The sequence below is a fragment of the Sander lucioperca genome, chromosome 13 (genome assembly GCF_008315115.2).
Source record: "Sander lucioperca isolate FBNREF2018 chromosome 13, SLUC_FBN_1.2, whole genome shotgun sequence".
Classification (NCBI taxonomy): Eukaryota; Metazoa; Chordata; class Actinopteri; order Perciformes; family Percidae; genus Sander; species Sander lucioperca.
In genome coordinates this window covers 10,747,326-10,763,421 of record NC_050185.1, presented here as the reverse complement: position 1 = coordinate 10,763,421, position 16,096 = coordinate 10,747,326, and the positions used below count along the sequence as shown (strand labels likewise).

At 37.7% G+C, this 16,096-nt stretch overlaps 1 protein-coding gene across 1 annotated transcript; it reads left to right on the top strand.

The window, feature by feature from the left end:
- Window positions 1–2,344: 2,344 nt before the first annotated feature.
- Window positions 2,345–8,222, top strand: ppme1 (protein phosphatase methylesterase 1). The gene is made up of 14 exons (XM_031320103.2): window positions 2,345–2,623; window positions 3,596–3,689; window positions 3,962–4,054; window positions 4,206–4,263; window positions 4,599–4,650; window positions 5,075–5,229; window positions 5,430–5,520; window positions 5,810–5,875; window positions 5,968–6,091; window positions 6,760–6,889; window positions 7,061–7,105; window positions 7,229–7,293; window positions 7,480–7,547; window positions 7,805–8,222. Exons 1-14 carry the CDS (start codon window positions 2,535–2,537, stop codon window positions 7,806–7,808), a joined length of 1,134 nt encoding a protein of 377 aa, XP_031175963.1. The 5' UTR covers window positions 2,345–2,534; the 3' UTR covers window positions 7,809–8,222.
- Window positions 8,223–16,096: the final 7,874 nt, after the last annotated feature.

Sequence of the window (16,096 nt, the reverse complement as noted above, 5' to 3'; positions counted from 1 at the left end):
TGAAGTTGTTCTTTTAAGTAATGCTGATGAAAAGTCTTGGTTCTGCAAATGATCTTCACCTTTGACACATGTTCCACTATTTAAAGTATTTCCAGCTAAAGTGGCCATAAGTATTGACTGAGGACCTCATGTGGGCTGCCGGTTAGGATTTTGGCTCCACTAGCATGAGGTGGTTTTTAGGTGCATATATGGGTGTGTGCCCTTTTTTGCTTTTTCGTATTTATTATATTTACTTTTTCAATTGTTTCATTATTTAATTATTTAAATTATTACCAGCGACCTCAAGAACGGTTCAGAAGAGGCTGAACCTATGCTAAAAAGGCTCATGAGAACACTATGTGAATAACCTTTGAGCACAGTGAGACCAGTAAACAGCTCGCTAGTCCAGCTTCAACCAGTTCACAGTGACCTCACAGACAGCCCCTGAAAAGGAAACTGAGCATGCAGGCTATCGTCACCACTCCGTCCTCCTGCCACTTTAAATACCAAGAACTTTGAAACAGTTAATCTCCATTACACTATAAATAAAGGCCAATAAATAAACTCAGCCACTGTGTCACTGGAAAGGTTAGTGGAGCACACAAATATGGCCTGTTTTCTTCATTCACAGAACCATTTGCATTTCACGATCACGTAGAGAGATATTTTCACTGAGAAACAACTCAGCTGTTTGCTGTTTGTTCATACTTAGCTTTTACTGGCATTGTTGGTCTAAAAGCTTATATTTCAGCCTTCATTGGAGGAGACAAAGTATCTGCACACTGTGACCTTCGCCCTACATGCTTCATGTTTGTGTTAGTGTTGACTGAATAAGATAAGTATCACAGATAAGTATCACCTGAGTCCTCCCAATGATCGCTGAAGGCATCTTTGTCCCAAAGTCTAAGGTAAAAGTGTATGTGACCAATTATGTCTATTCACAATGTTTATCATGTCTGATCTTGTGTCTCTCGCAATCAAATTAGTGAGTCTGTGCAACTGTAGACCATCAGCTGTCTCAACATACTCTTTATTTAACCACATTAACAAGTCTCACAAATGTCTCCTATTGAATAACAGTGACACAAATTACAAGACTGAAACTGAAACTTTAGTGTTCAATAAACTGCAGTCCCAGTAATCATAACAACACCATATCCCCTGCTGATTTTTTTTCTTACCATTATTCATACTACTATTATTGGATATTCCTCAAGAGGTCACTAGCAGCGAACACACTTTTCTGCACTGTACTTAGGCTATATTTGTTTTTTTCAGCATACTGACATGTTCTTCAAAGGGTTCTCCAGTGGTTTAAAGTGCAAAACCATAAAGTTGATGGACTTGTGAGAGACTCCAAAAACTAAATTGGTCGAACTCAATGTAGCAGATGCTACATTGATATATATATATAAAAATAAAACTACAATAAAACTACATTTCCCATGAAACAACTCAGTAGTGTCTTTCATTAGACCCTCCCTGACTGGTAAACACTCACATCTTTCAAACTCCACCCCTCTAGTTTATAACACAGGTCTTCTGTTATACATGTGTAGTCTCCAAATGCATATAACCCTGATGACTTCACTATGACATCACCAGAGTTATTATTTAAGACTTGACAATATGATAATAATAAGATTATTCATAGTACCTTTAAAGAGCAGATGTCACAAAGTGCTTCACAACAGAACACAAAATAGTAAATAAAGACAGAACAACAGACAGAATGCAGGCATCAAGCTGAAAACATAAAAGACACTACAAAAAATGAACAAAAACAAGTCTAAGCTGACAAGCTCCTTCAGAGCCACAGAAGACAATGTACAAATGTTTTCACAGACTGTGTAGGACTACCGTGATGAATAAACTGAACTTCATGTGGAAAATAGATAGAGTGTCACTTTAACTAAATTGTCTGTGAAGAGAGCACTGGTGCCACCTTGTGTTTAAAAGTAGGCTTAACCAGAATATATGCATGTAACGTAATCCTAAAATGAGCTGTAGCTTTTGACAGCAACAACATTTGTGTAGTCATTTCATTACTTATGTGTAAATTCCAGCTGGATGAATGTGAAATGTATTTTGGATGTGAGTTTTTATTTCTTGAAATGTTCTCATTTCTCTGCTGAGAAAGTTTGTGGAAGTACAGTACAGAAAAGCACCTCTCCGTTTTTTGATGAAATTATGATACATTTTTACTATGAACATAAGCTGAACAAGCTGTCCCCAATCTTCAAACAGTGGGCAAACAATCAAAGGTTGTTGTAAACGACTGATGTGTTGTGTGTGATTTCGTAGTCAGCAGATGGCAGTAATGCTTTAAAAGCTCCACGCTATGCTAAAAAAGAAAGAAAATCAAAGAAGACGCCCACCCAAACGCAGCAGCAGAAGAAGAAGCTTGTCAGAGAAACGTAGTTGAATTTATCCAATGCCAGGCTAGCGTCGTGCAGGTGTCGTAGGAAATCATATGCTGCGAAATAGAGGGAAGGTCGTATTAAACACTGTTTAATAAACAGTTCCTGACAGAGACAGACCCCGCTTTCGACAACATGGAGAAACAGTTGCATTTAAACCTGTTACCCTCCAGACCTCCGATGGCAGGTGGTTTCCAGTCAGGCGGCTCCAAAATGAAAATGGGGTGAGTTCGCTAGCTAACGTTAGTATCTTAATAGAATGCTTTCAACTCTGCTGGCTGTCTAACGTTACATTTTATATTATCCGCCATCACATCATTTGCTCTCTGTTACATTGGACTCGTATCTTAACAGATTGTTAAAGGACAGGATAGCAGAACTGATCGCGTTAGCTAGTTAATTAAGCTAACGTTAGCTGTTGCTTCTAGAGCTTCGATCAAGCGCGATTTAGCTCATATGTTTGGAATACAACCTAAGCATTATATATATTAAGGTTAAACTCCGTTCATTCTGGCAGTATCTATTGATTTTAACCAAAATTACCATATAACGTTATATGTCAGTGAGCATACGAGACACATGAAAAGCAGTGTCTCTGAACATAGTATATCATGTCATAATCTTGAGTAGTCTCCAAAGATATGTTAGATGTTATTGTGAACAGGTCCAAGTCCAACTGCAGGGTTTGGGCCACATTCAGTTTTCATTAGCACAGCTTGTGTAGCTTAGTGAAGGCCAGGGCTCGTTCTAGCTTGTTATTGCTTGTTCACATCACCATGATGTTACAATACTTGTATGAACAAGTTGTTGCTTTTGTTAGACATGTAACTATATATTATATACATTGACAGTGATGTATATATGGGGTTTGAATCAAGCAGTATCCAAGCTGTCTTGGGTGTGTGCAAAAAACTGAAATTACACCCTAAAACATTACCCTTAAAAAAGTCCTCAGTTTTCCACTCTGTTAAATAGCCAGCAGCCAGAGCATTAGAAATACTCAGCTACATGCTTTAAGTTTGAGTTGAAGACATAATGATTTGAGGAGGAATGACACTGTGTGGTCTTGCTGAATAATATTTTATTGAATTTCACAATTTATAAAAACCTCCCTTTTCACGGTTGTTGTGTTTTAATAATCCTACTGCAATATGAGATTATTTTACATTTTGCTTGTGCTTTATTTTTTGATACAGACCTGGACGGAAGAGAGATTTCTCCCCCCTGCTCTGGAGTCAGTACTTTGAAACCATGGAAGATGTTGAGGTGGAAAATGAAAATGGCAAAGATATATCCTTGACTGCTGCTTGTGTTTGTCAGAAGAAAACAAAATAAGCATGAGTTATTGAAACTTTTTGTGTGGCAATCACCCAGAGCATTTAAATCCAACTAGGTCATTTCAGATGTGACCACTTCTTTGTACCAGTGTTCTATCTAACTTTAACTTAGTATAGAAGATAAGCAGTTTATACAATTCATTTTGATTCTATTTTGAGCAGTATCTATTTACTTTTTTAATCTGTAGCACAGCTTTGGTATGCGTTTCCTTGACTACCTTGAACATTTTCAGACTTTACTGCAGTGGTGCCAATGGTCCCGTGCTGCTTCTGCTCCATGGAGGAGGCCACTCTGCACTCTCCTGGGCTGTGTTCACTGTGAGCATAATAACTATGACAGAGACTCTGTAAATCGTATGTTTGAAATACACACCAACATAATGTGGCATATTCATGAAGTTGTTCTTTTCTTTCGGCATGCTTGCTGTGCACTATTTGATTCAAACGTTTTTCGTATGCGTTTTTGCAGGCCGTCATATGCAGCAGGATCCACTGCAGGGTGGTGGCTATGGACCTGCGCGCTCATGGTAAATATAAGTAGTCACAGGACACAAAATTAGTAACAAAACATATTTTATATATAGTATAGGAAATTGAGATTTTGATGGGGATTTGTCAGTTTGGTTAGGTAGTATTATCAATCCCCTTTGAATAATGCTTTGCAAAAATATTAATAACTTAAGTCCTAAATCAGTTTTTTGCTGTTCATATTGCAGCTCCAGTGAAATTGCTTGATCATATCCCACCTGTGATTAGAAGCCAACGCTTTCCCTACATAATTTTGCAGCTCATTCTTTGCATATTCATGTGCTCTGGTGGAACAAATAGTGTATGTAATTTGCTTCTCTGTTATCACCTGCAGGTGACACCAAAGTGAAAAATCCTGATGATCTCTCTGCGGACACAATGGCCAAGTAAGTTGCTGTGTGTGCAGTTGACACAGATTGTGTTGAATTTTTGAGAACCACATAAGCACTCCCTTTAAACCGCTTAGCCTTGAGTCACTGAAAACTATGGGAAGCCAGAGGGGGCAGCAATGATCCTGCAGGCTTGGAGGACAGTCAAAAGCTAAAGGAGTTGAGTCACAGTCAGATTTGTGCATCTTTACCAGGTCTTGCTTTCACAGTTCAATCCAGGAGGGGGGAAGTGATTTGTGAGTTTAGTGGGTTCTATAGTTGGTTACATTTGGATTAATGACTGTGCTTTAAAATAAAAAAAAGATTAATTGTTACAGTACATACACTCTGTCTTCAGGTTTCTTACTATATACTTAGAAACACTGACATGTGATAGAAATGTAACAAGGTTTACAGCTTTTCTTTGCATTTCCTTTAAAAGGGATATTGGCAAAGTGGTGGAGGGGCTCTATGGAGAGAACCCGCCTCCGATCATGATTATTGGACACAGCATGGGTGGGGCCGTTGCAGTTCACACAGCCGCTGCCAATCATATACCATCCCTGCTTGGCCTCTGTGTCATTGACGTTGTAGAAGGTAAGTGCTTGCTCGGACAGAGCATCATAGATCGATATTTTTCTATTTATGACTCACAGTTGACCAAATAGAAGGTTGATTTTACTACTACTTTAAATTAGCAGTTAAGTTGCATAAATGTTCATAATTAAATCAAATTACCTTTTAGTATAGTATTACTGGGTGTAGTAATGGCAAATCATGTTGTTAATTGCATTCAGGTACAGCAATGGATGCTTTGAACAGTATGCAGAATTTCCTCAGAAGTCGGCCAAAGACATTTAAGTCTCTGGAGAATGCCATTGAGTGGAGGTAAACATACAACAGTTATAGCTACATCTTGGAAATATGACTGGACCAAATTATACTCTTCTGCAATTTGGTTATTGCTCCCAAACAGTCATAAACATTATTTACTAAAAACCAATAGGAGCCTTGTTGAAAACATTTGCCATGTTTTGGACAACATTCAGCTTGGAAAGGACAGCTTTTGATTGTCCAGTTTTAATGGCCTCCATTCTTAGAGTTTGCATTTTCAAGTTTGCATGGCATCTAACTGGTATTATTTTTGTACACAACTTTTCTTTTCCTTTGCCTACAGTGTGAAGAGCGGCCAGATCCGAAACATTGAGTCAGCACGAGTGTCAATGGGAGGCCAGGTGAAAAAGTATGTCTGTTCTGTTTCTCATCTCGGTCCTGCATGGTTTTGCAAGTTTTATGTGAACTTTGTGTTCATTCGGTCTGTTCTGACTTTCACAGATGTGAAGAATCCAGCAGCAGTCCAGGCGTGTCCAATAGCATTGAAGGTGTATTAGAAGAGGAAGAAGATGAAGAAGCAGAGGAAGAATCCAATAAGAAAAGGATGAAGGAGGATGACCAGGAGGTTCCGTCTCTATTACTGTGTGTGTGTGTGTGTGTGTGTGTGTGTGTGTTTAGCTATACTCGTGGGGTCCAAAAACCGTGAGTCCAGTATACTTATGGGGTCCCGACAGCTTTGTGGGGCCAAAATGCTGGACCCCACAAGGTTAAAGGGCTGTTTGAGGGTTAAGACTTGGTTTTAGGATTAGGGATAGAATTAGGTTATGGTTAGGGTGAGGGTAAGGGTTAAGGTTAGGCATTTAGTTGTGATGGTTAAGGTTAGGGTAAGGGGCTAGGGAATGCATTAAGTCAATAACAGGTCCCCACAAAGATAGTGAAATGCACTTTGTGTGTGTGTGTGTGTGTGTGTTCTTGTTTAACTATATTCGTGGGTCCCAAAAACCGGGAGTCCAGTATACTTGTGGGGTCCCGACAGCTTTGTGGGGCCAAAATGCTGGACCCTACAAGGTTAAAGGTCTGTTTGAGGGTTAAGACTTGGTTTTAGGATTAGGGTTAGAATTAGGTTATGGTTAGGGTGAGGGTAAGGGTTAAGGTTAGGCATTTAGTGGTGATGGTTAAGGTTAGGGTAAGGGGCTAGGGAATACATTGTCAATGACGGGTCCCCACAAAGATAGTGAGACGCACTTAAGTGTGTGTGTGTGTTACCTAAAAACGGGTTTTTTTTCCAAACAGATCAAAAAGGAAAGCATCTTTACCTGGCGAGTGGACCTGTCAAAGACAGAAAAATACTGGGAGGGCTGGTTCAGAGGCCTGTCTGTCCTCTTTCTCACTTGCCCTGTGCCAAAACTGCTACTGCTAGCCGGTAAGATCTCTCACAGTGAAGGCACATCATTATTTGGTACTCCAAATAAATAAAAAAAGTGTCTGAGTAGGCAGTTATGATAGAATTTCAGGGCAGGCCCTGCTAGTTTGGATGAATTCAAATTTTGCCATTGACTGCACAATTTCACCCCTGACTTCATCCATTGTACAGGAGTGGACAGGCTTGACAAAGACCTTACTATTGGGCAGATGCAAGGTAAGGGGCAAAAATGGAGATTTTATGCATAGTTTCCATTTTCTCAACCCACATTTGATTGTTGTCCTAGAGAGTAAAATACACAGACCTCAAAATATCCATAATCTCACTGTTTGTACACAGGCAAGTTTCAGATGCAGGTCCTCCCTCAGTGCGGTCATGCTGTCCATGAGGACGCGCCTGAAAAAGTAAGGGGTGTTTGCCTAAACATGTCCTATGTTATTTTCCGAATTACTGTATGACGCTTGTTGATTTGCCAAACCTAATGCACACTTTGTGATATTGCTGTTTGTGGTGTCACTTCTCAATTCAGTTTCAGTTCAGCTGTCTCTGTTTGAGCCAGATTCTGTTTGTTCTCTGTAATCTGTTGCTAGGTAGCAGATGCTCTTGCAACATTTATGGTCCGGCACAAATTCACTGAGTTTAAGGAAGGATACCTGTGGTAAGCGAACTACTACCAAAGAATGTATACACCATATGGATTGTATGCCACACAAGTTAATAATTTAACATTTTTGTCTGTTGAAATGTCGATCAAAAACAATGAAAATTACATTAAATGGTTTAACATTCTTGTTTAAGTTGAACCATTACAGAACATAGGGCCGCAATGTTGAAGCATTTGCATTACATTAAATAAAAAAAATCTTTAAAGAAATTCACATTGTCTGATTTTGTGTAATAATTTTCTTTCCACAGCTAAGTTCCTGTTTCTGTCTAAATAAAGCCAGCAGCCATAGAAGAAAAGATTCATCCACATCCTCGTACAACTTAACAGCAAATGTAGGAACTTATGACTAGCACCATTATTATTATTATTATTATTATTATTATTATTATTATTATTATTATGTTGCTTTTGTTATGTAGATACTTTGCCTTTCAGCTTTGCCTTATTTTTATTTTAATATACTGGGATTTGATTGTACTTTTCCTTTACGATATATATTTTTTAAGTAATAGTCTCCTTGTTTAATGCTTTATTTTGAGTGATTGCATCACTGTTAATGTGTTTGTAAAGTTTGAATTCAAACAATGATTAAAGATGGATGCAGCAAATATGTCACCCATGCTTGTATATTTGGTATGTGCATTAAAAGGACATCATGATTTTAAATGTGTTAGTTTATGTAGCAAGATAAATGTATGGTGAAATGAAATACGAGTATTAATAGTTTTCTATCGCCTCCTTACAGCCTTAGGTTGAAATTCACATTTGCAACACCAACACTAACTTCTAAAACAACACTGGACATTAGAATCGTTTGAACGTGTTTAGACACCAGGGCTTTTGTTTCCAAGGCGGAAGGTGAAGGTTTCGGTGATTTTGCCCAAGTTCTCCTTGTCACTTTTTATTGGAAGAAAATGACCATAGCTGACATCAGAGTGGTTTAGGCAAACAGGGCAGATCTACTGGGCCTTTAGTTGTTTCTGCAGCCCTACTTTATGGTGTAGGTGTTTGTTTTACATACAATTCTGATGACCAATCCACATTTGACTTCCTCTTCATTGAACAATGTATGCATGACTGGACAGTGACTGCTTTTTTGTTCTGCACCAGTGACTCAGGCCTCGAGGTCGAAAACATTTGGCCAGATTAAAGAAAAGCTCTCACGCTACAAAATAACTGGTGTTGTGAATGTAAACTTGTAGTGTTTATTAAAATTGTATTATTAAACGAAGAACAAATGGTGGTCAAACGGGGAGACCATTTCTTTTATGATTATTACCCCTGCCTATAGGTTATGTTTTCGGTTTGTTTGTCTATCAGCATGATTACGGAAAGAATAGATGAATGGCCTGATTTTCATGAAACTTGTTAACTAAGCCCTGGACGCCGTCCCCTTATATTAGGGGAGATAGCGGAAGGGGAGGCGAATGCCAGCCAAAATAGCCTGCCAATGGCAGACTTATATCCACAGTCCACATCTGGTGAGTCAGACTAATCCTGAATTCAAATACTGTCTCAACAACATGGAATGAATGCAGTTTCACGCAAACGTTCATGGTCCCTAAAGGATGTAAACTGACTTCATCTAGCCACTAACTAATGTCCACTCATTTAACACTTAAAGGAGACATATGCTCATTTTCAGGTTCATACCTGTATTTTGGGTTTCTACTAGAACATGCTTTAATGGTCAAAAAAACATTATTTTTTTCTCAAACTGTCTGTCTACCTGTATTCCCCCTCTGTCTGAAATGCTCTGTTTTAGTGCCTGTCAGTACACCTCCAAAAGCCCAGTCGCGCGACTAGATGCCAACGCCGTTGTGTTACACTTCATGCCTCTTTTGCTCCCAGAATGCCGACATGCTATGTGAAATTGCACACTGGGTCAGCATTATGCCACCTTTGCTTGGTTGGTCCTGTGTGAATAAACAAAGCCGGCATAACAGCTGACCTTTATTGCAGCGCTATAGCGGAATCTCTGTGTGAAAGGGGAGCCAATTCTGAATGGCTTGTAGAATCCCATGTTTTCTGATATAGGCAGGCCTCAAAAACTGACTGGGTTGTCTTATTTCAGTTTGTGGGTTGGTAGGCACTGCAGATACCCCAATGTATGTGCACAAGTACTGAAAAAGTCAGTTTTTAACAATAGTCTCCTTTAAGTTTAAAACAGCATACCTTCAAGACTAATGACCAAACTCCTGTCAGCCTCAGCTAGCTGGACTATGAGTTTAACACTAATATAGCATGCTAAATGTTGAAAATGCAGTCAGTGTTCTCTTCATTTCAGTGTCATGCTGTGAATAAGGAAAGGGGTCACAATGGCCAATTAGAAATCCAGCCATTGGATTTCCATGGATTTTGGCAAACTGTGCACTTAAGTTTGACAATGTGAAGTAAATAAAGTAGATACAATATATTTTATGCTACAGTATATAAGGAAAAAGTACATATTATTGCTCTAGTTGCACACACCTTCTTAAACTCTCCTTTAAGAAACCATAACCAATGCAGACCCTTGGCTGGTTGTGATGGTGATGATGTCAAGACATAGATTACTTATAAAAAGGATGTGAGGTCCTCAGATTTGTCCACTAAAGTTGTATTGTCAAATTAAATGACTAAACAAGTAACATGTAGGTAATGTGTCTCAGATATACTAAAAATCTATTCATCACGCCTTTAATTTCATATAGATTATATATATTTCTGAAATATTTTTTATTTATTCTGTCTGTCTAGTATTTTTACCTTCTAAAAAAATGTAGCTTTGTTTCAGGTCAACATGCCTATTGAAGATATTATTTGACAGAATCATTCTGAACAGGCATCAAGATTGGGGACTGTTTATAATGTTTATCAAGGATCAGTTGGATGTGTTTGTGTGCCGTGGCTTTACAGATGCTGCATTGAGCTGTGGTCATGAATGACACAGCAGTAACCCAAGTGATGCTGTTTCAGACAGCTGTCAACGTTCTGCTGTCTATACTGCCATGTCTTCTCTTTCTGTATGTAAACGGCGTCATGATGTTTTCCTTGTTAAGGAAGCCTCTCCTCCTGGAGTCCCCCCGCTATGTCCTGTTTGGTCATTTACTCCTCACTGACTCTCTGCAGCTTCTAGTCATTATGTTGCAAAATAAATCAGGTTAACAAATGTAAGATTTGTATATATTTGAGGTTGTATTTATTATGAAATGTGTCTAGTATTGGTCAGAATGATCAGCTACGTCTGTATTATTGTCACACTGTTTGCAGGCATCACTGTTAAAATCTCACCCCTCAACCTCGCTGTGATGTGTTTAGAGCGGTATGTTGCCATTTGTTTTCCACTGAGGCATGTCGATATTGCCACCACCAGGACAACCAGCGTGGCCATTGCTTTCATGTGGACAGTGGCCTCGTTAGACTCGTTCAACCAGCATTTCCTATTTGTCAGTCTGGAGAACACAGGCTTCACTGTGCCAAGGTTCTCTCACAGACAAGTCTTCCAGCTACAAATGTATTCAACTGTAAATATGGCCTTTACCATTGCGTATTTTGTATTAGTGAGCATGCTTATTATCTACACATACAATTCTATCATAATTGCAGCCTCTTCTAATGTCCGTAACGCCAGTAAGACCCATAAGACAGTGCTGTTGCATTTGCTTAATGTCTGTGTCTCACCTTCACTCTGTTTAATATGATAAACCCCAGCAGCACAGTGAACACTAATCCTGCTATGGCCAGTCTTATTCAGTATGTGCTCTTGTTAGGTCTTAACATTTCCCCTAAGTGTTTGAGCTCACTCATAAATATGGCCTTAGAGATCGCACCTTCAGACATGTCTTCAAATATTATTTCACCTTTGGCTTCAAAACCACTGTTAAACCATTTCCTAAATTTTAAATTCAAATACAGTAGGCTAATTGTGTTGTGCTTTTTTTGTTTGCTTGCACAATCACGTTGAGTAGAAATGCCACCTTAAATTTGCAGTAGGCAATTTTGTTTCTTTGTGTGATTTACTTTAGTAGGCTATATGACAAAGTGTATGATAAATTGTTTCAGGTCAAAATTATAAAAAGTAGTTTAAATCATGATTATTTTTTGTCTGTTTCTGATATGACAATTTTATGTACATTTAGACATACTACAATATAGAGCCATTTTTTCTAAGACCATTTCTAAACCATATGTATTTTTGTGGTGAAGGACGGACTGGAAATCTACTGATTACAAAGACACAAAGTGCAGCAGCTTTTCAATTACTTATTTTCTTATTGCATACAAATCAATTTCACCCTCAGTACTCCTTTTTTGGTGATGTTTGTGTTTATTAAAGCCATCAACCACATGTGTAGACAGATATTTGATATTCCACTGTAGGAAATGATGACACATTGTTGTGTTAAATATCTAGATTATTTCACAAAATAAAAATCATAATTCCCCTCCATGTCTTACATTATATACTAGCGTATAAATATATTTCTTTTTAATAAATCACTCTTTCAAAAATGATGCAAATCATGTATGATTTCCTAGAGAATTGATTGATTGTTTCAAGCCACAGTATCTTTTATTTATCTTTCTTACACAATTAGCTATATATAAGTTATATAACCCTAACATAAAATGAATGATCCATGTCCAGTATGATTGTATTGTTTTGTAAATGTGTTTCTCAAAACTTCCTTTAAAGTTGTGTCATTATCATCTTACAGTGAATAGTTTGTAATAAAAAGCACAGACATATTTTCTTGGTTATGGTTTATTAACGTTTCATTCACATTATGTTTTGCTCAGTTGACGGGGAACAATGTTTTTCCAACACTGTCATCCCAGTTTTAACATGCACACACCCCTGTTTGTCATTTAATTATGCATTCATCATCTAAAGAATTATTGGAATTAAAATATGAAGAACACTTCAAAATATGTTGTTGTCAGTTGTCATTAATAAATAATAGTAATAGTAAATAATTATATTATTAACTCTCTGCTCTTTTTTTAAATAATTAAAAACAGTTTTTGTAACAACAACACAATATGGCACGAGTTGACCAAAACAGATTTACACACATATGAATATATCAAATTTTAAATTCCATATTTAGTATGTTTCATTGATTGATGAAAAGACCATACCAAATGATTTTCCCATGTAAATTTTCTATGAACATTTCTGGAACATCCCATCAATTTAGATTAGCCTACATGTTTTAATGTTTAATAACAAATATGAATGGAATATACACATTACTATAGCTTTTGATAAAAATAGCTCCGATATTTTATCTTGTAAAAAACATAGACACCAAATATCATTAAATCTGACAGGACAAGTCAACATTTTTAAAGTAGGCCTAGTTGTGACGTCAACAGCCTCAAATATGGAAATATAAAATACGTTCCATGTTTCATAATGATTGGACTGAAAGTTAAGTTACAATGTGACACTGACACAAGAGTGATTTTATAAGTTGAAAAGAAACATTTTAAAAGCATGATGTTAAGTCTGAATGTGCATGAAAAGAGTTCATTCTGTCAGCCAGCAGATGTCACCTTTGCTTTGTAAATAGTTCAACAGTGCACACTGTGGCTGTAACTGCAGCCTTTAATGTGAGTCTTTAATAACATGTAAGCAAATGGCACCTGAGGAAACTTGTATGAGGCTGTGAAAAATAGGAATTTTCATTAACTTGTGCTTTTGATGAAATTCCTGTCCCCTCCTCTTTCTCACAGTCGAGATGGATGCTTGTCTAGGAGAAAGGATAGAGACAGAAAGCACAGAGAGACCAATTTACGTGGGTAAACAGGCAGGGAGATGCTGAACCGCAGAATAAAAGAAGAGTCTGAGCGGGAGGTGGACTAATTTAACCGATCTTTACTCCGCCACAATCCTGAAGTCCTCTCAATACCTCTCTGGCTTTTCATGAAAGAGCACTTGAAGGGTTGAAAAACATTCCAGAGAGAGAAAGTACCTGGTGAGAGAGAGCAGCTTTAGTTTAGAGCGAGAGCAGAAGGAAAAGGTTGATCACAATATCCTTCACATCCTCAACCAAGAAAATGGATTGCATGGTTTTGGTTTATTAATAATGGCTAGTTTGTGTCACTCTTTCCACTGTGTTGTGGTGTTTCCATAGGCTATTGTGCATCCAGAAAAGACAATTATTTCTGAGCCAAATAAATGAACAAAGGAAGGTACAGAAAGCGTATCTCTGTCTTTGCTAATTAACTGAGATGTGATTTGAAAGAAAAGTCCAAAGAATGTTGCAGACAAAATTGTTTAAGCACTGTCTATTGTGTACTTTTGGGGTACATGTAAGTAAAAAAAAAACAACTCTAATATTAGAAAATCAGAAAGTAATGACAAAACCAACATTTTTAAAAAGTAGGGATCATATACCAAGAATCCATAAACAATATAATGCAAACCAGTGCAGTAGCCTAAACGAAATACTAAAAAAACGTACTGACTGTGTCTAGAATGTTGCATTTTCTTGAGATTGTCTGTCAGAGAGGAAGTGAGTGAAGTCAGTTGTAATTTTACTGTTCTGTTGCTCATGATATACATAGAGGGGATTGACTTGCAGCCTACACATTACAATATAATGCATCCCTGTACAATAACACCATAGCCTAAGAAACTGTTGGATAAAAACCTCACTGTACCTCCATAAATGCATTATTTATTACAGCCTGTAATTAACAGAAACACACGGATTGCACGTGTGTTTCTGTTAAATTGCCTACTACCCCTAAATGTATCATCTTGAAACAGTAATGGTTACAAAACATTTGACTGTGTTTGTTGATTTGGTAATGTCCAGCTATTTCATGAGACAATTGAGAGACATGATAGTTCAATTTAAAAAAAAAAAAAAAAAAGCTGCTGATGAAAGAAAAAGGAAAGAAAAAGGAAATATGAAACAAAGAGCAAAAGAAAGTGAAACAATAGTGGGGCTCATCATCAGCTAAATATTGTCTAATGGAAAAGTCTACTGCTCCATGAGGAGGGGGTTGTGGAAAAGTCAGCGAGAAACTTTAGGATGTAACTTTAATATGGTTGTGATTTTAGAAGAATCCCCTAAATTGAATTATACAGTCATTTATTCTGCACTTCATTCTCCCAAATCTCTTTTAAATTCTTGTAAATTCTTTGCAACAGCAACATATAGCTGTCATGTTGATGCACCTAAGACCAATGGGAATATTCAATGCACTTATTTTACCCACTTTGAGATAGATAATAAAGCATGCACACACACACACACACACACACACACACACACACACACACACACACACACACACACACACACACACACACACACACACACACACACACACACACACACAGATGTTTGCCCTATAGAGTTGCAGATGAATGGGATAGTGGGAGAGTAATTGTATCCCTTGTGGCTCTCCAGAAGACAGCACTGAGACTCAAATTAAAGCACTGATCCCCCCTCGCCCAACCCCCGTCCCACTCACACATTACTTTGCAAAGACTGACTATGAACAGCAACTACACGTCTGCATGTGACAGACCCACGCAGCATGGGTGACCAGCAAGCTCAACTGTTAAAATTTTCATCAACCTTTACGTATCACCTCAGAAATACAGTTGGGAAAATTAGACCATATAGGCCTAATCATTTTTTTGAAGTTTACAAGCATCACAGGAAAACACTACACCATCTATGAGATAATTCAGTGATAGCATAGGACATTCAAAATATCTACCATAAACTCCTGAATACAGACACATTATTATACCCCTTAGGGATATAAATGTTGTGGACAAACACAGGAAGTAATAACATTAATGATGGCTCAGTTCAAAGTGTCCCATGAGGCCATAGTGAACCATCAATGTACCAGGGCCCTGCAACTGGCAAAACTAAATGGAACACAGCCATCATTGATGACATTCCCCATTAATGTTTTTTGCTATAGCATCACCTTTAGACAAATACTGTAAACATTCAAAAGATTGCTCAGAGTTGATGAGGGTATATTTTATGTAATATGGCTTCAGGTGTGTAGCATGCTCAAGCAAAAATGATAGCAACTTGATATCAAAATCAATCAAATGATAGCAAAACCATTGTCTTAAAGTAAATTGGTATGGAACACCCAAAAATAACTTTGTAACTTTTTTACAGGGTCTGTCAAATATGTTAAGTACCACATTTTGAGAACATTGGATTAAAGTTGTAGAAGTGGTGAAAGAATTTTTTTTGCCAAAAATTCTAAATGTGTAGGCGAAAACGGGCGTGGCCTACTGTATATGACAGTATGTGGATGGACCACCTTTATTTGGGCCAAGCAGTCAATAAAGAAAATGTGTTTCTACTCTTCAAAGTTCAAGAGTTGTAGGGGAAAAGTATGGATTTTAATGTTTAAGTTCACATGGTGGCCTAATTTGCACCAACAAAGGAAACAATTCTTCTTAATTAATTGGCCTAACTTTGCACCTAATTTAATTGGAAACCGGTAGGCCTACATGATTTCAAAACCTCCTGCTGACTGAGAGACAAAACAGGTCGAATATGTAT

Coding starts and splice junctions, on each gene's coding strand:
- ppme1 (XM_031320103.2), top strand. CDS start 2,535: ATGGAGAAACAGTTGCATTTAAACCTGTTACCCTCCAGACCTCCGATG. Junction 4,651..5,074: donor TCTGCGGACACAATGGCCAA/GTAAGTTGCTGT, acceptor TTCCTTTAAAAG/GGATATTGGCAAAGTGGTGG. Junction 6,092..6,759: donor TGAAGGAGGATGACCAGGAG/GTTCCGTCTCTA, acceptor TTTTCCAAACAG/ATCAAAAAGGAAAGCATCTT.